At 37.7% G+C, this 24528-nt stretch overlaps 1 protein-coding gene across 8 annotated transcripts in view; it reads right to left on the bottom strand.

Annotated features, from left to right (window-relative positions):
• Window positions 1-24528, bottom strand: part of LOC103471865 (LIM and calponin homology domains-containing protein 1) — a 70730-nt gene that overhangs the window by 19667 nt on the left and 26535 nt on the right. For 6 of the 8 annotated variants that reach the window (XM_081611863.1, XM_081611865.1, XM_081611864.1 and 3 more), the window contains exons 3-8: window positions 22317-22386; window positions 16108-16214; window positions 10660-10690; window positions 6880-6990; window positions 5536-5734; window positions 1262-1520 (exon numbers count right to left, since the gene is read on the bottom strand). In XM_081611863.1, coding sequence (XP_081467989.1) covers window positions 1262-1520; window positions 5536-5734; window positions 6880-6990; window positions 10660-10690; window positions 16108-16214; window positions 22317-22386 — 777 coding nt within the window. Of the gene's footprint in view, window positions 1-183; window positions 427-1261; window positions 1521-5535; window positions 5735-6879; window positions 6991-10023; window positions 10304-10659; window positions 10691-16107; window positions 16215-22316; window positions 22387-24528 lie in introns of those variants that run through there. The other 2 variants (XM_008421113.3, XM_081611869.1) reach the window with 2 other exon arrangements.

The raw sequence follows: 24528 nt of genomic DNA, 5'->3' as shown, positions 1-24528 counted from the left end.
AATCTTTCACGTGGTGGAATGGATAATTCTCCGAACAGAACCAAATTTTCTGAGAGAACTGAGAGACTGTATAAGACTATTTCTTTCTCATAAGATATTAGAAACAACAACTCCATAAGAGATTTATAGGGAAAACTTATTTGAATCCTGTCTAGTAAAAGGAAGTTGGACATGGGATTTGACCTTTGCTCAGAGTTGACCTTCGGCGGAGTTATGGTGTCTCTGGGAGGCTCGCTGCTCCTCCTTATTCCCACAGCATGGATATTAAAGCAAGGTGAGAAGACCTTCAGCTTTTCCTCCTTCTCCTCCTCCTCCTCCTCTTCATCTTTACTCTCGCTCTTCTGAATCTGTGACTCGATGATTGGGGAGGGAGAAGGGCTGAGGGACTCTCCAGGTGGGAGTACTAAAACAGGGCCTCCATTTGTACTGTTACATCATTTACCCCACACAGAGGAAAAACCAGGAGCACATAATCAGGTTGGAGGAAAATTGGTGACATGGGGAGGATTATGGTATGATGATCACAACACGTGAAAAATTCAAGGCAGGAAAAGACAAGAGGAGGTAAAACATGAAAGGAAAAAGTATTTAATGCAGTTTTGAGACCACATAATTTGATTGAAAAGAACAAAAAAACATTTTAGCAGCAAACAATGTGTGATGATGGAAACCAGAACAACGTGGAAGACTAATTATAAAACAAAGAGGTTTTGAATTATCTGCAATTTATCTCTTAATAAAACTAAAGTGATAGATGTAAGTTCAGTCAACCTCTGAAGTGATGGCACATACACACTATATAGTCAGTAAAGAGAAAAATGTGAAAGAATTTAGTGAGCAAGCAGAAATGTAAAACTTGCGATGAAAAGTCTGAACATTGCTCTCCCTGGCGTTAACATGCCATACCAATATATATCCAATAAGCCCTTCAGAGCTGAGCAGCATGAGGGCCAATGAAAACACACATCTGGCCTCCATCAGCCACTCCCGCCAGAACAATATGAGACGGAGAAAAATAATCAGCGGCTAAAAGGTTTCATACCAGAAATGTGCACATTGACACACGGTGTCCGATCCAAATTTAAACCAGTTTTACTCCTGTTTATTTTAGCTCCATCTACTCCAACTCATATTTTGATGATTTATATTTATAAGTGCACCTCATTAAATTAAAATAAACTAAAAAAACAAAAGTATCAATGAAAGTGATATTTTTCATCCGTTTATTTTAACCTTTTCTTTTCATCATTTCGTGACTCACCTGCAGGGCCTGCCTCCCCCTACAGGTGACGTAGCGGTACTCCAACTCTTGTGGCCTCCCTCCTCCTTTTCGTTCTTCTTCTTGCGAAGCGGTGCCGGCACGTATCCACTCTGGTTGCTCCTGTTGGGGAGGTACTGGTTGAAAGGCATGGCGGTGCGCAGCTCAGTGACTGATGTCCGCCGTGCCAACATGTCGTCCTTGTTGAGGTCCGGCATCTTCCTGTTAGGGGTGCCGTCGGACTCCGAGTCACTGCCGTGGCCTAAGGTGAGCCAAAGAGTTGCAAAAAAATATTTTTATTAGTGTTATATAATGATAATCTCTCTTATCGTGGAAAATACTGACCATTCTACTTCATTTATCTTCACACATAAAGTAGCTATTCACTGCTGAATCAGGATTTAATCTAATTTTCGGAGACTAGCAAATGAAAATATTTGTATTTTCACGGAACAGAAGAGATGTAAAGGTGAGGCGACATTTCTTCCAGTTTGGAGAACTTTTTTTCCATGCCTCAGCAGACATCAGACTGAAAGGCTAGAGAAAAAACTGAGGAGATGATTCAGCAGAGTTACAAAACGCCTGAAGGCTGATTCCCATTATTCTTATGAGCTGCAAACTATAATTACAAGGAAATTAATGGAAAAAATGCATTACTGAATCAGATATTTAAATTCATAGCAGATTGTCTTCATCTTCATTGGTATTTTGCAGTATAATCTTAACAGTTAACCGTTTTAAGCACTTTGTAAAAGACTTCATATCCTATTAACTTGTTCACATTTTGTCGTGTTACATTAAAACATTTACTAGTCAGCTTGTCAGAACTAATGCTAATAAAAATCTTTGAAGTGTAGAAAGTCACCTCCCAGCAGACCAAACTTTACAGCCAGAGCTGCGATGGAACGGTTCAGAGTAAACAATATGTGTTGGAATGGACCCAAATTCAGATGAGAATCTAAAGCACGACTTTTAGCCTGGCAAAAAAGGCAAGTATTTCTAACAATTTCTATTCTCTAGATATGAGTAGATACTAAACCACCAAAATCATCTTGGCTATAGATTCCACAGGGTTTTTAATCAGTGCAACTAAATAAAATAATTCAAATTTTTTCTCAAAACCAAACCAAAAAAAAAAAAAAAATCAACCAATGCTACTTTATGTTAGTCTATCACAGAAAATAGACTAACTGTAACATGATTAAAACATATTAAGACTTTGCTTGATAAAGACTTTTTATATTAATTCAGATACAGTAATGCATTTCTAGGTCTTGTTTAATTTAGGTATCTTGTAAACGGTAAGAAACAGCCAACTGAGTCATTGACGAGGATAACTAGGAAAAGAGCGCAGGGGGGAAAACAAAGGTATAAAATTATTTTAAGAAGACACTCGTAATTGATGAGCCTCATGGCAGATGTCTGAAAACCATTTCTTTAAATCTACAGATTATATCCTTCAGTTCCTAAACGTTATGAGCCTTACAGCAATCTTACAGTGTTATAAAAAAAATATAATGCATTCCATCGACTGAGCATCAATCAAACCCAAACAGGCTGATAGGCTGTGTTTATGAAACAAAGACAGCAACATAAATCATTACTAAATTAACATTGTACAGCTTATGACATTTTAGCCTAGAGTATGCAAGATTTTACTCTGGATGCCAATTTGTCTCCATTTCACCGTTTACACCCACTTCAGGGTCTTTAATGTTGTTCTCAACACCTGGCTCTGCAGAAGTGCACTGCTCACGGACTTTCCCTAATGTGTGGGGTAAATTCCTCCGCAATATGTCCTAATTCAATCCTCTAATAATACACAGAGGAGAGGAATGAAAATCACGTTCTTAGAAACAGTCACATGCGTAATTCCAGTAATTTACTCCTGGCATAACAGTAGGTTCCTCTTTGATTTGTTCATTTATTTTGAAAACCTCTCCAATAAATTAGTAGTGTAAAATGGAAACCGGTGGATCAGCTGAGACAAACTTGTGCCACTGTCTCATCACTTGGAGTGCTCCTGTACTCAGACTGTGAGCTGTGACTCGGTGTAAACATTTCCTAACTATAAACACAAAACTTTCAACCAGATCTGAACCATAAAACAGTCCTTCATTTCTGATCAGAAACACATGGAAGCAGCCATGTCTGTTAGTGGAAATAAACGTCACATTACAGTTGTGAAAAGTTCTGGTCTGAAACAGATGAAGCTCCAACCAAAAAGGCCTGGAGGTACCCACACTTCCAACTGTGAAGGATTTGGTTATGACTCTTAACCCATCAATAGGAAACATGGGTGTCACTTTCATCCATGTAGATCCATCTTTAAGGAGCAACATATGTTTTCATGGGATGATGTGCTCTCTGCAGATGTGGTAACACTGAGGCTTGAGGGAAAATGTTTCATGTGTCAGTGCTACACTGTACCAGATTACAAACATCATCTACAAACTCCCACAAAAAAGTAGAGGGGTGCAGTGTGTTAAATATAGCAACTGAAATGATGGAAAGTCCACAAGTAAAGAGTTACAGAACGTTCCACATTTAAGACCGATGATGTGGAATTAAATGATTCCAGTTATTCATTTTAGCTGCTATTATATGAGTTATAATAGCAGCTGAAAATTGGGTATTACTATACATTCCCTGATAAGTATCATGTAATAAATTGACCATTTTAGCAAGAGTGAATAACTCTGTATTCAGAAATATTCACAAATATTAGATACAATGTAACCAGGGATCAAATCTTTTCTGAAATACCCGTTTTTCAGATTTTAAATATTTGTTCAGAGGATAAGGTTTAATTGCTTAACTGAATCGATTTTCTATGATCAATATGAGGGAATTAGCTAAAACTATTATTATGCGAGCTCCCCAAAGGCAGTCTCATGTAGCAGAGCTGTATCAACATACAAAGTTGGCAGAGACAAAACCATGTTGCCAATATTGAATTTCACTCAAAGAATGAATTAAACTCTTCCATCTGTCCCCTAGTTACTCAGGGTGAAGTCAATTTGCATTGATGAATAAAGGAAGGACTTTGTCTGAAGGTCACGGCAGGAAAACCTGGCATGTTTGTAGGTTGTTGGATGCATCTGTTCACAGTGTGACTCAGTTTCATGCAAATGGGTGATCACAGATATATGCTTCTCTATGTTTTCTTTTATTCAATCACGTCTACATTTTTGAAGATTTGTGCTTTAATGAACATATACATTTTTTGATAAAATACACCCATCCTAATACCTATTACACAGCTCTAACTAGGTAAAGTAATTTCATACAGTTTTTCAGGGATAAACTCTGCTTCCCTGTACTTCATTACTTATCACAAACTGTGGTGTTAAGGAATATGAATACAAGATGCTTGACAAAATAATAAATCACCTTGAGCTTCATGCCCAGAGAAATTGATTAGAAGAAACTGTTGCAGTAAAATCCTTTAGATAATTCTTCAGGGCAGTCGAGCAATTGGGTTTACTGCAGCAACCTAACAGGATAAAAACCTGATCTCTCATACTGATTAAGGATTTCTGTTTGTCAATTTTTTGCCTTTAAATTTGTAAGACTACAAACCTCATATTTTTTTTACTTGATGGAGACCATGTGTATTTTTATTTAATTTCTTAGTTAAACTTATCAACAAGTATGGCAGATTTAGAGAACTGCAGTCTGATAGCTCTTCCCAGAAGGAGAAACAAACAGGATGCCAAGTGTTGCTCTGAATTGTCGCTCATGCAGTTCGGCAATGGAAATAACATCATGACGACTAGTGCAGGCTTTTATAAGCTGCTGTTAAACTTTAAAAGGCACTACTTAACAAACAGTGTAGCAGTGAACAGCAGTTAGCTGCAGCAGATGGTTGAGTTTGACATTATAAAAACGTGAAGAACTTTCTAACACATTTTGTAATTTCAGCAAAAACAATAAAAGCTGCTTTGGCGTTTGGGTTGCTATGGGCTACATATATACAAGTATTTGCCCCCTTATATATTTTTGCTTTTTGCCCCAGAAGATGAGATAAGAAAGACTTAGCTTCTTCGGTAGAGCCAAGACAGATTCCACAATGAATATTAAAACATTTTAGGGTATATTTTGAGTCTAAAAATGGTTAGAGAGATGCATTTTTAGATCTCAAGTACTGATATATTTTACCTTTTCACTACGACAGCTAGTAGCTAGTGGGGTTACGCTGTGGTCCATGGCTCGCCAGAGTACCAGTGGTTCATTGTATGCAAAAATTCTAAACAAAGAGATGGATGATATCCTACCATCACTGCTGCCGCGTGGGACCAGGACATCCGGCGACGGAGTCTGTTGCGAGCGCGAGCCGAAGGAGTCCAGGCTGTCGAATGAATCTTCGCGTCCGTGGCGTGGCGGGGAGAGCGAGTCACTGCGTTCAGAGTCCCAGCAGTCGATGTAGCCACTGTCCCGAATGCTGAGTTGAGGACTTTCTGCCGCCTCTGCCTCCTACGTTATGAGGAAATAGGGAAAAACACAATCAGAATTTTTGGTTTCTAAAATGTGAACTAAAAAAAAGGGTGAAACAAATATAATTTAATCCAATTTATTGAAAGAAATCCTGCATCTAAATGTTGCACTTTAGACTTTGAAACCTCTCAGATAACTCCACAGTCCTCCCACATCTGTTTAGTCAACAACCTTTTCAAAATATCCTCATTATCTTCTGCCTACATCCTTTCTCATTACTCTCTCTTCGCCTTAGTGACCTTCCCCTATTTCTGCTGACAGCTGAAATGTGTCTTTGGTACTAATGGAAGGTGGAGAAAGACCTTTCCCGTCAACCAAATGGCTTCCTTTTCCTGACCCCATAACACTTTGCTATAGCTTCTCCAGCCTTGCATAAATCTCTGTATTGAACGTTCCACAGTGGGTGGGAATTGTGTTTGACAGTGACATATATGTTATTTGTTTTGGTCATACAAGAATGACCAGGGATATAAGGGCTTGTTTCCTTCTGGTGCAGTCAGATTCACCTGCTTTAGGCTTTTCACTCAGCTTTAATAAATAATGGAAACACTGACTATAATGTGTTGCCAATCAGAAGTGAATGGATTTTGCAGTTTTATGGAGCTCCCCTGTTATTCCAGTATTTTATTTATTGGAAAAAAGGTTTTGTTTTGTCCATATGCAACATATGAACATCTGGTAAACTAATTCTCCTGACTTGGCAGTAATTCATCCGTTTAATAGACGGAGAAATAATGTGACAATGTGGAAGAAATTTCATGCAGGGTGACATCATGGCTATGAATGATTGTCACAGAAAGATTTGTAAAACCAATTCTAATATTACTCTGGACAGCAACAGCAGGATTTCCAGAGGAATCTAGTTTATGAAGGTCATGACTGGACCTCAGGTGGTTGATGCCATCATCTCTCCCTGAGATCATTTCTCAAATATTTCCTGACATCAAGACGTCCAAAAACATTCCTTTACTGAATCCTGAATCAAGTGACACAGCAGAGACTGTTTGTGTCTCATTTCTGGGTATACTGGTTAGAAGTAAAATTCCTCACACTGAGATAAACAACATATTAATGTAATAAAATACTGAAAACATTATAGTTCATTAAAATATGACTTTAAAGACCTTTCGCATTTGTGACAGCAAGCCCTCAAACTCTTTTAGGTCCAGCGTGGGCCCGTTGTAGGAGGTGCAGCTGTTGGCAGCACGACCGAGCCAGTAGATGGTGATTAAAACCTGCAGGGCAGAAATGGATCAAATTACAAAACTCAAGTGACATTTGGTTTGTTGGGATAATGGTAAACATGGAACAAACATACAAAATCAACAGATTTATATGCCTGATCAAACCATCATAGCTTTCAATGCTCTCCTCTTGGCAGATTTCAAATTAATCAGATATATTTACTTCCAGTATACTATAAATAATTAAAATAGTATTATTTTGCTGTGCCAAAATAATACTAATGCCACCAACACAAGTAGTAGTTTATGCCTAATTCATACAAAGCATGTTATGAATTTCTCAAGAGTTTAAAGAGAATGCTATTTTAATTAATCAAAATATAAATTTTATGATTTACCTTATTTTGTGCTTAAATTATCAAACTTATGGTCTTATTACAGGAAATTCTAATTTCATTGGGAACATGGAGCATCATGTCTGAGTCCAACATGTCCAGCGTGTTTCAGGGTGGATGGATAGAGATTCTTGTCTCACAATTTGCTGCCAGTGAATCTTTTCTGGCTTTTCAAACTTAAAGAAATATCATCACTAACTCTCTCAAAGTTAGAAAAGTCTAAAATTATATTAAAAAAAAGACTAGCAATCACTAAGCAGTGCAGGGAATTTGGGTGTAGGTGTTCCTTGCAAGACAATCCTTTATGATATGATTTTCATAGTGGGTGGGAGGTTTGCTGCCTACAAAAGGAAGTGCAGCATGGTTTACAATCATCAACATTATATAACATGCAAGTTACATTTAAAAAAATTTAAATGCAGCTTTTACAAATAAATAATAATAAAAAAGTACAGTGCTTTGTAAAAACCATGTTTTAGATGTGGTCTCAAGTATACTGGATGAAAGATTTCCATTTGTAGTCTTGGTCCGTAGCACCAGCGAACAGGGATCCACTGTAGATTTGGTAAAATGATCAACAAACGCTCCGTTTCAGCAGTTCAGGTAAGTCACAACAGCTATGACTACCTTTGAATTGGCCACTGTGATTTATTGAATAAATTATTGGGTCAGTTTTGCCTCTTACACTACAGAAACATTACAGAACAAGCAGCTGGATTACTCTGTTGTTTAGTTGGACCATTTGCAACCCAATGATACAAGGTTCCACAGAGTGTGAAAGAGGAAACAAAGCAGCACTCATTGGACGTTTCTTTGCAGTCAGCTTGATGTGTAAAATGCAGAATCTACAGACTGAGACTGACATCACACAGGGCTGCACCTTTAGCACTGTTGGTGGGGTGATTCCAGCTATATTTACAGTGTCCATGTCAACCTGCAGTCCACAGGGACAGCTTTGATAAGAAGGCTCAGCCAGGCTTAATGCGGTAATTGCAGTGGCACCGTCAATGTAAACAGCTTCTGCCATTCAAATACACAGAGAGGACAAGCAAGGGGTTGGGCCTGCTGATCAGAGGGAAGCATGACGCCAAACGAGTCGCTTGCTGTGACCCTGAGTGAACTTTAAATGCAATGAGTTCTTTATTTTGAGTAACAAGTCAGAAGTACTTAACAGAGAACACACTCTTTGTAAATTAACTAATTAAAAGCTTAAGAAGTGATATTTTTTAAATCTTGTTTTTGGGTGATCATCTCCATGAGACTCCACAATAAATTCTGGCCAAACAAAAACAGTGCTACTCAGAAATTGCTGTCTTTAACCGGTAAGTATCACCAAATTTTAGAGTCATAAAACGCACAAATATTGAAAGAATAATAAACAAACCATTTTTTAAGCAAATAAAAAGCACCATTGAAAATGAAACAAGAAACTTTTGTAGTCACACAAACAGCAAAAAACAGGACGCGATTACCATATGAGGAGAATGGCATCTCATCTATATAAACTACTGCTACAAACGGTGATTTTTATTAAAAAAAATAAAAATATTACAAATTATGTTGAATTAATGTGTAACTTCTTATTAGCAAGAGGAACAATGAATATTACACCTATCCCAATGAAGTTCGATGTTTCTCTAGGCTAATGACTAATGGCTGATAACTTTTAAATCTCTCCATAGGGTGCCAGTCTGAAAGGTCTCAAATCTTCTGATTTAGGAACTCCAATTAGGCCAGGAGTCAAAAATACCACCGAGTTCTATGGTGGATGCGTTTTGCACCAGTTCAGCGGATTAGTTTCCCAAAAAGTCTTTGATGACTTTTGGCTGCATTATTGGCTGCTGTTCTGATTTATTTTCAATCACTTTATACATTTATCAATTTTGGTAGTGAATTTCATTATCTACCCAACTACCATAAGCTAAAAACCTGAACCCATCAGAAAAGGAAAACTTGTGAGAAGCGATGACCTTTAAAGCTCATCACCAGCATCATGTAGCTCAGCAAAGTGCAGCACTCCAGTGTCATCAGCATAATGGGCACATGTCCAGTGAATATAGGTCGCCACCAAATGTGTTCCACATGCTCACTATTGAGCTCTAAATAGATCCACATTGATCCCAAATACAAAACCATAGTGAAAAGCATCGTATGTCTGTTCCAGCACTATTTACACAAGAAACAGCAAACCAACGAGCTGACAGCTGTGTCAAACCAAAACTTCGACATCAGCGCTGAGAAGCACCAGGTGAAAGGAAACATTTGTTAAAAACGAGTCAGTGGAGTTTTGAGTGGCAGCAAAATCAACAAGAGGCCTGAGAGAGAGAAGTGTGTCACACTTACTTTACCTCATCAGTTTCAGCAGCTGTCTGCTGTGACATAAGGCCTGTCAACGAGGATCTAGTGGAAAGATACGGTCGCCAAGCACCAAAACACAAAAATAAAATGAACTAGGATGTGAACAACTATTCACATGAGTACTTATGTTTTAACCCACACCAAGTGTGGTTTCCAATAAAAAAGAAACAAAAAACGCTCCACTGGCTGTTCACATCTTCTCCTGCTTAACAAGCACATAACAGTGATATTCCACTCCTCCAGGCAGACTCTTTTCAACGTAACATCAAATTTGTTTGCTAAACAGCTTCATGACCACATCAGCAGATTCTTCTCACAGCAGGTTCTTCACCTCTCAATATTTGATGCGCTGCAGAGATAGCCGCTGTCCAATCCTAGTCCTCAGTCTTCAGTGTGCAAGGCAAATCCACAGTGCACGTCACACAAGCAGATCCGAGCTAAAGCATCACCGACTGGCAATTTGAGAATCATTTCCTCTGCAGCTGTAAATGCTGGCTAACACAGCAGAGACTCAATGTGTTTAGTCAGCTAAATGAGCCAGCAGGAGAGGTGAGCTCTGCAATGGCACACATATGAACTTGCTCAGTGCACACCAGCATCACAGAGAGAGTGAAGGGACAGAGAACGAGTGGAACTGCTCCGACTGCAGAGAGGGCAGGGCTAGCACAGCACCTTCTGCTTCTTAAAGAGCCATTAAAAAAAAGAGAGCAAGCTACGTTGGAGCAGATAATAACACAGAAAGTAAGGTTAATAAAATCCCGTTTCTGCAGGAGAGAAATGTTTTCTAACAACACAGATGGTAACTCCATGAAATTGAACAAGCCTAATTAGACTCAACAGAAAAGGAAGATGGAAACAAAGTCACAGCAGTCCAAACACACAGTGTGTCAAAGTACTGGTTTAAAAACCAATCATGCATTTAGCTCACAAACAAATTACAACAATCTAATCCAATGGCAACACTTACATTCTTGAGCCTTCGGCTGCAGTCGCTTCCCCTGGAGAAAAAGACAGAGATGTGTGAGGAATTGGAATATAGGTTGCACAGATTTCAGGGAAGACTAATGTACTAGCACAGTTACTTCACCTTTTACTCAGCAGTTTCAACAGAGTGTTTGTTTTTCAGTTTTAATCAGCAAGTGTGAAATAATAGATATACACTCAGATAAATTGCTAATGATCAGAATCAAATTGTTTTAAGCTTCATCAGCCCAGTAGTGAACAAGAATGCCTCACATTAGTCATTCACCTCCAGGAAATACTTTTCTCTAAGTCAACAAAATGTCCTTGTTAGACTTTAGGATAAGTGAAGATAAAAAAAATTTCAAATGTGCAGAAAATCTCTTTGTTGAATGTAATTTTCTACCTGTAAAAAGGTCAAACATTAATCTAGGTTGATTTTAAGAGTTTGGTATAATTACACATTTTTAACTAATTAATAAACCTTTAACTCCATTGAATGGCTGAAAAATCTTTTTTGATCAGTGAATTTATCGTACATAAGCTCTACGACGTGATACTGACGATTCTTTTCAGTTGGGCCACCAGAGCTGAGGGAAGAAAACAACATTTACTTATTTCATTATTATGAGCATTCGAGAGCAAGACATTCAGGGGATGACGGGAAAAATAAATGCAACATTCAGGATCATGAATGACACTGGTGTTGCACTGATTAATTCAACTACATGTTAAAGCTTCCAACTTGCTTCCAAGTTAATTTTGATATATCATTTAATAAAAACTTTAACATGGTTTTGAACTGGAACTTGGCATCGGCTCATGTCTTAAATGAGTTTGATCAGTATTAGAGTTAAATATCATCTGTATCAGGGCAGCCCTCCTAAAAATACTAAAGGCATCTTTCATATTTTCACAAACATTTCAGTTATCTTCATATTATGCCAAATGTAAACAAATGCAATAAATAAGAAACTATTGGAAATGATAAATTTTAAGGTTTTATTGTAATTTCTCCACAATTAACATTTTTCAAAATTTATGTTTATGTGTTGTTGCAACACACGAATAATTGCTACACACATAAAATAAGAAATGTGCACAAGTTACAAAGGGTTAAGAAATTGCAGAAGACAGATTCATTTCATGCTTGAGGTACAAAAAAAAGCATAACTTTAAGGACGAATACTGGGTTGCAGTAATATAACCAAATTCCTACATTATGAGTATGTTTCTAAGGAGGCTCCAGGTCAAACTCACTCAGCAGGTAACTGACACCTAAATGTCAGGTATTTGAGTTTCCCAGAGACCAGAGAAACAAATAGTGAGATTGAAGGTGAAAAAGAAGGAGAAGTAGCTGCAGGGAATGATCCATAAACACTTCTTCTTTTGTTCATCCTGGTTCTCCGTCAGTCGAACAGATGAGGACAAGCTGCTTTTTCTCTGCCATCACTCAGATGATGCACAAATAATTCACATTCCACAAGACATTAGCTCACATAGAGGTTACAGTTAAAGAATAGATCCGTTACATTACGTCCCTTTTAACCTGTCAGTCAGGGATTTTATGGAGAAATGTCAAAGTTGAACAAGGTTTCAGAGATGTAGAGTTTTTAATTTACCTTTGTTTTTATATTAAAAAGGCAAACAAATCTTTATGTACATAATGTTCATCTTTAAGCACATTCTTATCATGCATCCAAATGTGTTTAAAAGACATTTAAAATACATTTGGTGAATTACTTTTTTCAGTTAGGCGTTTGTAAATTAATAAGATGTGATCTATAAGATAATAAAAATATTCACACATAAGGGTCACACATTTTGTACATTTTACACACTCCATGTTCTGAGATGAGCTTGGAGAACCAGAATCTGTCTTTCCAGTTCTTTGGTCAAACGTCTTTTTAATTTAGTTGAAAGAATTTAGTAAATTCCTCCTCAGTGAAGCAGTGTGTCTCCTGTCACTGAAGGACAAGGAAACAGCCTCCTGAACAACACAGGGTTACATAACCACTGGAAATAGCACAGGGTCACTGGAACAATGACACCTCAGTTTCCTCTTAGATCCAGCTTAACGCTGCAGACTTCCATTGTTTTTTTTAAAGTTTTGCAGAATTGATAAATTAGCCAGGCATAAGGATCCTTATTCCCAGAACGAGTCCCCCAGTGAAGACGGTGTTCCTGAAGTTTCCTAAGGAACAAATCTTACCTGGATTTTACTAGCTTTGCATACCCAGGCTGAGCGCCTTTCAGCTGCAGCTAACAAGAGGTACTTTACTCGCACAAATATGCAGACGACTCTCAAAAAGATACATCTATCAATTCTAATCAAGACCCTATTAGTTTGCATAAAAGGTCTGATTACAAATCAGAATTTATTATATATAATTCTATATGAAATAAGTTTGTTTAGAAAATGTGTAAAGTAAATGTGTAAAGAAAGAAAAGAGTTGGCATTGGTAAAATGCAAAATGACAAATAATGGATTGTTACATCCATGTGGATGTAAATATCTCCAGATAATGAAAAAACAGACATTTGCAAACATGTTTCATTATAAAACCTTTGTAAACATTAGTTTCTACCCATACAGAGATCCTCTCGTCCTGACAGAATCCCTAAAGCAGCTGCTCCCGACTACAGCTAAGATTAGCACTTATCCTCTCATCTGATCTGCAGAAGCAGCTTCCTAAGCCCTTCTGTGAATGAGACCCTGTTAAACACATTTAGCATAAGAACAGAGCATGCCAAGCACACCGAGAGACACCTGCACATTCACACAAACACTTACACTGCATGTGTAAACCATAACATGTACTTGGTTTTGTTACCAAGCAACAAAGCAGGAGTCATGGCTGAGTGAGTGATGCAAAGCCTTTTGTTGTACGTTGACAGAGACCAGTTGTGCCAAACAGACATGCCATTGTTTCTGCATCGACAGGCTTGTCCAAACTTCCTTTCACTGTCATTTACTAATTTATGTTGCTGTGAACTGCATGATTGTCTAATGCAGGCTGACTGACAGACGGGGAAAGAAAAGCACAATCAGTGTTTGACAAAAGCTTTCTGTTGACATATAGCTGAAGTGCTCCGTGGCCTTCAGTCTGTATAAAGCTGAATAAAAAAGATAACTCATTCCACATTTAACAGCAACAACAGCAACTATTCCTGTATCTATGACGTATTGATTTCTCAGCTTATGACCTGAACTGGCTCATTTTCAATTTGACCAGCTGCGGCTGCTTACTGCCATATTGGAAAATCAGATTTTGCTGCAGTCAAGTGAGCGTGAGCACAAAATACAGTCAGCAGAGATCCAAAGTCAGAAAGTTCTAGTTGTTTTTCCAAAAATAATTCAAGATAAAACTGAATTATTGAATTTTTCCTCATAAATAATTCCACAGTTTGTGGTTATAAAGTTTGCCTCTGTGAGAAGCAACCCTGTCTGATAAATGCCAGTTTGTGTGAGTTTTAGAACACACAAACTTTTAAAATGACACAAAGAAGAAAATAGGAATTACTGGTTTGGAGAGAATCAACCAGGCACCGCAAAGCATCATTTCATTAGATGTTGATCATACGTTTGGCTGTAACAAACAAGATAAAGAGGTTGCAAACAAGCATGGATCACACATCTCACAAATCTGAGAAAGGCCACTGTTCCCAGCTGCAGGTTTAGACTTTGAGCAATTTCTGAGTGTTTATTCAATAGTGGATGAGAAAGTATGATAGAGCACTTCCATCTTACCTTCAGCGCATTAACTCTTCTATGGAGAGACAAAAAACCACTACATGTAAGCGTATTAATATTTTTTGCAACATTGAGGAAGTCATTTTGAATTTTGCTATTTCATCAGCGTTTCCTAATGCGATGCTTCAAAATGTGCTTAAAAATGTTGATCGTAAGACGAGATATGGTAGTTTCTTGTTAGCTGCAGCTGAAAGGCACTCAACATGGGTATGCAAAGCTTACCCATTGTTCCAGCAACCCTGTGCTATTTCCAGTGGTTTATAGAAAGAAATTCCAGGTGGAAATTTTATTTCCATTTGTTCAAAGGCAACTACTGTGCATATGCATCATCATTTTTTATTTATTTTTGCTAGATTAGAGACAGAAGTTTAAAATTGCAGTCAATATTTGACCCCAGAGTTTATACAGTCCTCTGGAGATTCAGTAAAAATTTTCAAACATAACCTGAAAGCATGGAAGAGAAACCACGCATCTCAGAATCAGAGGACATTTGAGGTAAAGATCAAAGGTTCGGCCAATTAGGACATATCCAAACATTCATTCTATGATCTCAACTCATTTCCTGTTACAGACACAGACACATTTGTTGGCATCCCTGGTAAAAACGTGTACAAATTTAAGATGAAATTGTTTTTTGCATTTAAAAGTCAAAAGTTTTAAAGGCAAAACATCTTTTAATTGCTATTATATTAAATACAATAATTAATTGTTGTACAAAAAAATAATTATGTAATGAAAATCACTGATGGAAGAATCTCTGCAGTTTAAGCTTTGCACAACACTTATTGTTGAACTGACTATCTGTTTTGATCCTTATGCTGCTGAAAGATCCAGTGATGCCTCATTCGGAGTTTCCTGGCTGAGGCCACCAGATGTTTATTTAAAATCTTCCGGTACTGCAGAGATCCATGACGCCTTGCATATTACCATGGCTCCCAGGCCTTTGAAAGACAAACACCCTCACAGCATCACAGATTCTTGTCCATATATTTATCCATTGTTGCACATATGATTTGATGTGAAACAAATATTGTTGCTGAACAGCTCAATCGTAGTCTAATTTGACCAAAGCACGTAGTTTCAGGTAAATTCCAAATGGCAATCAAATTTTACATCTTCATGTGTTTTGGACAGTAAATTTCTGTCTTATTCCCCAAATAACCTTTTGTCATGAAGGTAGCATATAAAACCTGTTCTGGAGACCAGTCCTGATTAATCAAACAATAAGCTTTGGAGATATTTGATGCGCTTACCTATTCTTAAACAAAAAGATCAAAGATTGCTAATCAGAAGTGCCAAGAAACTTTGATCAAGTTATAAAAAGTAAAGACGACCGGCATACAATTCTTTTGATAGATACATTTCCTGTAAACTGAAAGTAACATTACATTTAGAAGTGCATTCGTTAAAGACAATTATTTCTCAAAATTGTATTTTCCTCCTACTAAATATATGACTTTGTGACTGCTACATAAGATTCATTTAATATAAAATATTTTCCACATAATTACCAGAGATTCAATACATTGCTCATCATGTATATTCCTTAATGACTGCTTACACAATTAAAGTATCTCTTTGTAAAAAAGAAGGACAAACTAAATGTCCCTCTGCTAATTTCTAATTTAATCTGGCATGACTGGCTCTGGAACAGAAATTGTAGGACCGTAGGAAAGAAAACAGTGAAGCTTTGAGTCTTACTTGGCAGCAGGACGTGTGGCTGTGTCCTGCAGGTCTCCTGGGTCAAACAGCTGCGAGCCTTTAAGTCCCAACTCCTCACAGCCTCGAAGAAAAACACTCAGGTTGTCCTGTGCAGAAAAGAAACAAACGGCAGGTCAAAAATAAAAGGATGCAATAACTGACCAAAATAGTCTGTCTTAGTAATAACAATAAACTGCAATATTCAAGAGTAGCTCATGACTGTGATCGGGTCATTATTAGTATTACCTGTGCATAAATACATGAAAAAGCTTTTTGAGTTTAGTTTCACATCAACGTTATGTTAAAAATCTGAAGTTTTCTGCATCTTTAAGCCAAACGTCTCTGGTTAGAATGAAAATCTGAATACCTGTTGAATGAAAGGTTATATTCCAAGTTTTGAACATCTTGCTTAGATTCCACCAACTTTCACTCTTCAGCTTCAGATTTGAGAAAAATATTTTGATCCTTATAATCTGTCATCAGGCCCCCCTTTCTCATTGGTCATTCCTTTCCTCCATTGCTTAGATTTCACTCTGCCCCGATCGCTGCAGTCCTTCGCTCTTCCCCTGTGTACGCTCTGACAATGTCTTTGTTGGATGCAACCTGAGTCAATTTCTCTCATGTTCCCAGGTTCTCCCCCTCTCTCTCGCCAACTCTCTCTTTGCATTTCTTTCAGAGAGCTACAACTAAACCCCTTCCCTCCGTTTCCCTCTCAGGGTGTCACCATTTCCTCTTCACCTCGGTTGTCCTAAGCCCCATTTCCCTCTTATATGATCATATTCATATATAACATGAGGTTATTCATGTTATATATGAAAAGTGGATATAAGTGCACCCTTTTGGATTTGCAGCAAAATGATATTTGTTTTAGTTTTCTACACTTGCATGGCTGCAAACATAAGCACAGCATGGATAACACTTGTTCTCACGGTCCTTTTGCACTTGGAGCAAAACATTGCCTCCAAACCCACCCTGCAGCTTCCTGTGTTTTTGGGATGGGGCCATCTGTGCTCTCCTGGTGGGGGGACCCCACCCACAGATTGATACACACACATATCTCTCCACAAAAAGACTCAGCAGTTTCTTCAACCAGTGTAACTTCAGAAAGGGCACAGCAACGTTGGGATCAACTGTACCGCATACAAAATTATGTTTTTTTTTTTAGAGTATCAGCACATCCATCATCCTGCTCCGTCGGTTTCAAGTCCTTTTAATCAGATGCCACAGAAATGTTGGAGTAACCAGTTTTCTCCTGCTGCATGCAGAGTTGTGCATGTGCCCTTCCCCCACCTATTGCCACACACTGTCAATCAACTGGTTGAATAAGGCTGTTAAACTTTTCCTTACCTTGCACGAAAGACAAATGTAACCAAAATAAATAAATCCATTAAATCATTATGGAAATATCCCTTTGCGAGTTATTTTTTCAACATATTGACAGAAATCTTCAGTTTATTCCACTTTCAATAAGCAGTTTGAGTTTTTTACATGACTAACAAATTCTCTGCCAGAAAGTAAGATCAACAATGACCTCTGATCTGCACATCAGGGGTCACTGGGTGTAGAAATAACAAAATTAGACAGTATCAAGTGACAAAGCACCAAACTGCAACAAATGATGGGGCCCTATGTGAGCTGGGTGTTCTGTAAGACAGGAGGCAGGAAACTGGGCGTCTACCCACACAGATGAGTGACGGCTGCATATGTTTGTAGAAAGACTGTAATGTCAAAGGTCAAAACAAAGTTTTGGTTACTTCAGTCAAAAAATTTTTTTAATAACCTTAAGAAAAGTCAGCAAAACTCAAACAATATGGTAACATTATGGAAACCAAATCAGACTTCCTGTATAGCAAAATGACACACTACATAATTTAAGATCATTATTTATAGGCCTGGCAGAGAGCAAAATAATTTCAGATGAACCAAGAAGTTTGTTTCTGACAGGCAATGAGACGGACGTCTCTCAAAAGATAACAAACCAATGTAATTAAAGCATCAAATATGATTTAAAAAGCAAAAAAACAAAGGAAAATGTTCCAAAACAAAACATAAAATAAAGCAAGGCATCCAATGCTCAATCCCAATAGTGCTTGTTTGAAAAAAAAGCATTGTTTAAAACACGTCAAACATTTTAAAACTTCATCTTGATGCAGCACACTCTGAAAATCAGATAATCTCAAGATACTAAAGGAGCGTACATTTTTTATAGGTATTTTTGGCTTTATTTCACAGTAGATTGATAGGAGGCCTGTGTACATGGCTCTACCCACTGCGCCCCAAGAAGCACACATTTTTAATAAAAATCTATCCATCCATCCATCCATCCATCCATCCATCCATTTTCTTCCGCTTATCCGGGGTCGGGTCGCGATTTTTATCTAACTAATTAGATAAAAATCTAATTAGTTGCAATTTAAAACTGATCTTGTCATTTGTATCATTATTGTTAAAATAGCAGCTTTAAATGATCTACATAACTGGCAACTAATGCTTTTTGAAAATGAGAATTACTGCTCGTTATCTTGGAAAGGGATCCCTCACTGAAATGTCTATTTACACTGAAAAACACAAGAGAATTCATAGTAGGCTGGAAACGGCCACTGCGGTCACAGAGGTCAAACTGCCAAAGCCATGAGGCGGTTGTTCTAATTACAAAACTGTCTAAACCCCACAGAGACTCATTTTCCCATTAGTCTCCAAACAGGAAGAGGAAGGGCTGTGTTTTAATACGATGGGGCAGATAACAGCAAACTCCTTGTTTATGCGTTTCTCACCTCTATAATCACAGCCAAGACAAAGGAGAAAAGTGTGCAAAAGCAACAGAATTATGAAACTCAGAGAGAATAAAGGGACCCATTGTTCAGACATAAAAAGCCCCTGAAGGTGTAAAGTTCTTTTAACATTACTTTTTATATCAAATTACTTATGTAAACATGTCTTTCCAGTAGATTTTTATTGTCCCTTTGGGCCAATTTGGTTAATTCCTGTTTTTCTGGTCTTGTAATTGTGTAGTCAACTACTGTAAATGATTGGATGTTTTCTTTGTAATGTTGTTTTGTGCTTCAGTGATTTGTGGTTCAGATACATTATATTTAAAAAAGATGCATTTAACAAAATACAATGATAGAATAACTTTAAATGTTATTTAAGACTCAGTAATCTTGATTAATTCAAACTGTGTTGCACTTCCTTGGGTAGGCAGAATCCCACCCACTATGAAAATAATATAAAGGATTGTCTTGCAAAGCAAAACACACCTACACCCAAATTTCCTGTACTGATAAGTGATTGTTCTTTTTTTCTAACTTTAGTAATTTCTGACTTTAAGATAGAGTGCATCATAAAGTACTGCATGTGAAAATCCAGAAAAGACTCACTGGCAGCAACTTAGACGGTTTTTATCTAATTTCATTAAAAATATTTCATTTCTTACTCCATTATATTGAAAATCATATTGAAAATTAGTGTTTGGAAGAATTAAAACAATCCATCCATCCATTTTCTTTCACCCTTGTCCCTCAGTGGGGTCGGGAGGGTTGCTGGTGCCTATCTCCAGCTATCGTTCCGGGCGAGAGGCGGGGTCACCCTGGACAGGTCGCCAGTCTGTCGCAGGGCAACACAGAGACACACAACCATGCACACACACACTCACACCTAGGGACAATTTGGAGAGGGCAATTAATCTGACAGTCATGTTTTTGGACTGTCGGAGGAAACCAGAGTACCCGGAGAAAACCCATGCATGCACAGGGAGAACATGCAAACTCCATGCAGAAAGACCGGGGCCAGGAATCGAACCCAGAATCTTCTTGTTGCAAGGCAACATATCTACCAGCTGCGCCACTGTGCAGCCCGAATTAAAACAATATTGCAAGATTTTGCTACAGTTTATTGATCTGCATTTGCCCAGCAAATTCACCTTGATGTCAAAGTGGGAACCCTCCATATCAAGTACCTACATGGTAAACTCTAAAGGCCGGAGTTAGCATGCTAACTGTAAAATTTTATGACGGGATAATAAGAAAAAAGAAACACTGAACAAGTATGGCCCGATTGAAAGAAGGAGAAGCCTCATCTTCCTAAAAGAAAAGAATAGAACTAAAAAATAAAAATGCTTTATAGTAACACCTAGAAGCATACTTGAGGTTTGCAGCCAAAGGACAAGGCCCCGTTGCAGTCATTGAGTAGAAAGTAAAACTCCTCCATATATACGTGTCTTATAGGATAAAGTGCAAGATCTATCTGATTGCTACATCTTGGAACAATTGCACCATCTGTATGAAAGGAACTTAAACGCTCTAGCAAATTAAAAGGGCTGAAAAAAGAAAGAACCAAGGTGTTGCAAAGGTTCAATCAAACTCCAGGCCTCAGCCTGACTAAAATACTGAGGCACAACCTGAAGAAATCTGTTTTTACCAATGCAATAATGTAAAGAGTTGTGGTCCAAATTTCATCCATGTTGATTTGAAAGAGTAAAAATGTTACATGGAAAAGAAATAATTAATTTTTCACTTGATTCTGAAGACAATCATGATTACCATGGTTTAAAATCATGTTTTGGAGTCTTTTGATTGAGTGTAAGAAATTAAAGCTAGATATGAGATCCTCCATTCTGAACTGTGCTTAGAGGTCAGATTAGTAAAAACTAACTCTTACAATTTTCTTGAAAGCAACCCTTGGTATCTCTTTAAAAGTAAAGGCAGGAATTTAAAAGTGAATAAAGTGAGTTGAGCTCCCATGCTATCAACTTTCTTAGTCCCTGTTTATATGTGAGCGCCGGTCTTGAATGGCTGCTTCATTCAAATCAAGGTCATAGGTCGTAATGAAAGAACTCTACTGTATTTGACTAGACTCAGCTGAAAACTATCAGGGTTGAGATGTACTTCAATTCACAAGCTCTCATTCAAAGAAAGACTCAAACTGAGAATTCCTCAGAGAAACCAGAGCAACCACAGACAACAACATGTAATATTCATATTTCTGAAAAAAGAAAATTCTCTCAGATCTAGAATGAAAGAGGTATTCTGGTTAAATAAAGACAGTAAAACTGGGAGATAGAGCTTTTTACAAACTGATGTATTGATCCAGGTTGTTAGCAGACAGGATGTTTATTGATGATCTGATTTAGTGAAGAACTTTCTGAATGAGGATTTGCTGTCATGCATGACTGGATGTATCATCAGACAGAGCCTGACATCATTCACCTGCAGGAATTTGTCATTTAAAGCTTACTGCACTCCTGGTAGCTTAAGATGCAACTCCTTTTGAAGCCAGTGATTTACTTTGCAATGCTTCAAAAATGCATCATTTTTCAACCTCAGCCCTTCATGATGCAGCATGAAACGACACAAAGAGCTTAGAACTATGTTTGCATGTTACCTAGAGGTCGTCAGTATATTGTGTGATGGTTTGAATTAGTTTCTCTTGAAAAATACTGATGTCTATTTGCATGATGTAATGGTATACATCATTGTTTACAGACTTTTTTTTAAATTTGTGACATATTGTGCAGCTCTTGCATCTCTAATGCTGAGAATTTTAGTACGTTTTCAAATGTAATGAAAATATTAATGATGGATTCACATAAAAGGTTGAAAATTAAAACAATTTTATTTATGATTAATCAGATTATGCCCAACTCTTGGCAGGTACAGCATTTTCTGAAAAAATTGGAAGCTGAAAATAAATGAAATTCGTTTAAAAAAAGTATTAAAGGGTTTTCAACTCATTCAACCAAGTTATAGCTGCTATGACTTGGTTGCATGACCACGCATTTACAGTGTAAATGCACACATGCATTTACAGTTGAATAATACAAAATATGTGTGACACTCAAGTAGAAAACACATTTTGAAATTATTAATTTTGGTCTCAGTTTTGTACACTACAAAAACCTCACATTTTGGCAGGAGTGTGTTGACTTTTATTCAATCCACTGTACCAAACAGCCATACAAATCCTAAAATCTCACCATTTTACCCAGTCACAAAATATATTTTGCACTTTCTTGATATGATATAATATGATGACGTTTAGACAACCGACTATTGGAGATTATATTAAAGAAACAGAAGCAGAAATGGAGGGCTTACATTATAAAAATGACAAATAGCTACCAGAAGTATGGGAAAACATGCAGGCATGCCCAGAGGTTGTTCTAAATTCATGCCGACAGGCTGTAAATTTGAATATAAAAGAGAAGAACTTACCAGGCCAGCTATTGGTGTTGGCAGTCGGTTAATTTTCTTTACCAAGCCAGGTCTAATGGAGCTCAGTAACCTCATGAAAAGAACAAAAATACAAAGTAATCAATGAGGATCTTCAAGTGAGTTTAGAGAAAAGCAGAATCCCAACTTGAAACAGGAGCTGATAGCAAGTTGTGATTAAAAGCTCAAATGTTGAGAACAAAGAATCTGTGCAAACAACCTCAAGGCCTCATAGTGCCTTCTTGAAGATTGATAAAGATAAAGGCCCTAAATCAGATAACTGGGTCTGCGCTTCTCCTTTTAACCTTTGAACTTAGTGGATTAAGAAGGTCAAACTCATAAAACTGTTGTAAAATTTGAACTCTGACTGCCATATGTTTTAAAAAGGTACAGATGTTCCTAAGTGGGAACATATCGTTCATTCCCTTTGGTTACCAGGGCACAAAATAATGTCAAACTCCAACATGTTCAGAATCAGACACAACTGAGACAGAAGTGTTTTGAGGAAATACGGTTATTTTCTTCCATAAAGGAGCTCAGGCTGCAGATAGTTACCAGATAAAAAAGGAATACTAGACTTTGCAATTTGTTAATTAAATCTATTCAAGGGTGCTTGATAATTACAAATACTGGCATATATCAAGATAGATGATGCTGCTTTAAACCCAATGTGTCCAATGTTCCATTATAACAAGACTGTTGGGTTTTCTTGAGCTTTTGCAACAGAACAAATGTCAGATAGCAGAACAAAATGTACATGTGCAGTTATAATGCTTTGCAAAAATATTCACTTTGCTTAACTTTTTCCTGTAAATTTTTAGCAGAATTTTATGTAAAAGACCAACATACAGTGAAGAATAGTTATGAAGTAGAAGGAAAAATATATATGGATTTTAGAATATTTTACAAACACAAATCTGGAAGGTGTGGAGCGCACATGCCATTTCCTGTGACAAGACTTTGTGAACCACCTTTCACTCCAGTCACAGCTTCAGTCTTTTCAGGTACATCTGACAGGTTTAGGTTTGAACATCTCAGAAATTAACATTTTCACCAAATCTTTGTCAAATAGCTCACTTCTCAAGTGTGAGATTTTAGGGTTAGCTTTGACTGTGCCATTCTAAGACAAGCATACATTAATCTGAAGTATTCCATAACAACTCTGGCTCCATGTTTAAAAATCGTAGCTAAACAGTTCTGTCTAAGTAGGTTTGCACTTGTGACAATGTCAAAATCCAGTTTCATTTCCTTTTCAATCTGTGATTACACACCAACTTGTTTATGTCCATCATCCATCCCTCCATGTTCTATACCTGCTAAAACTTACAGTTTTCCTGATCAATATCCAGCTGTGATCGGGCGAGAGACGGGCTACACCAGAGGTGGGCAACTCCAGGCTCCGAGGGCCGAACTCCTGCAACTTTTAGATGCGTCTCTACTTCAACACACTTGAGTCAAATAACGAGGTCGTTAGCAGGACTCTGGAGAACTTGACCGCACTGAGGAGGTGATTCAGCTATTGGATCCAGGTGTTCTACCAGGGACACCGGCCCTCGAGGACCAGGATTGCCCACCCCTGGGCTACACCCTGGACAGGTCACCAGTCCAGCACAGGGCAACACAAACACACACAGGACAAACAACCTTGCACACACAGATTCATACCTAAGGGGGGATTTAGACCCAACAGTCAAACTTTTGCACTGTGGTAGGAAGTGCAATGGTGGATAGAAATATTTTGTACCACAGTGACTTACGTAAATGCAGAAGGTAATATTTTTTTTTTTGCAATCTCTCATCACACAAGAAGCAATCTTTTCTCTGGGGCAAACTACAGTACATTCCTAACATCCATGAAGAAACAGCTTTACAGTTCCGGCTCTCCCTCCTCGTCTTATATTTCAACTTTTGTGTCTGTTTTCATCAGAGGAAGCACTGTAATGACCCTTCCTTGTGAAGGGAAAGCCCCCTCTCCTGGTTACACAGTATTAGGTATCAGCGGACCTGTGATGCCGACCGCATTCCAGCAGTCAATATGAGAAACAGTAACATACAGTGCCTGTATAGCATCCTCTGGATGTTTTCCCCTTTTAATTTCTTTTACAAATCAATCAAAAACAATAAAATACAGGGGGGAAGGAGGGGAGGTGGAGGGGGCTTAACCTAAAAATAAAATAAAAAAAAACTTTTAATATCAAAATGACAAGTAAAAGTA

The sequence above is a fragment of the Poecilia reticulata genome, chromosome 10 (genome assembly GCF_904066995.2).
Source record: "Poecilia reticulata chromosome 10, P_reticulata-male-v2, whole genome shotgun sequence".
NCBI classification, from domain to species: domain Eukaryota; kingdom Metazoa; phylum Chordata; class Actinopteri; order Cyprinodontiformes; family Poeciliidae; genus Poecilia; species Poecilia reticulata.
This window is presented reverse-complemented; position numbering and strand designations above follow the sequence as displayed.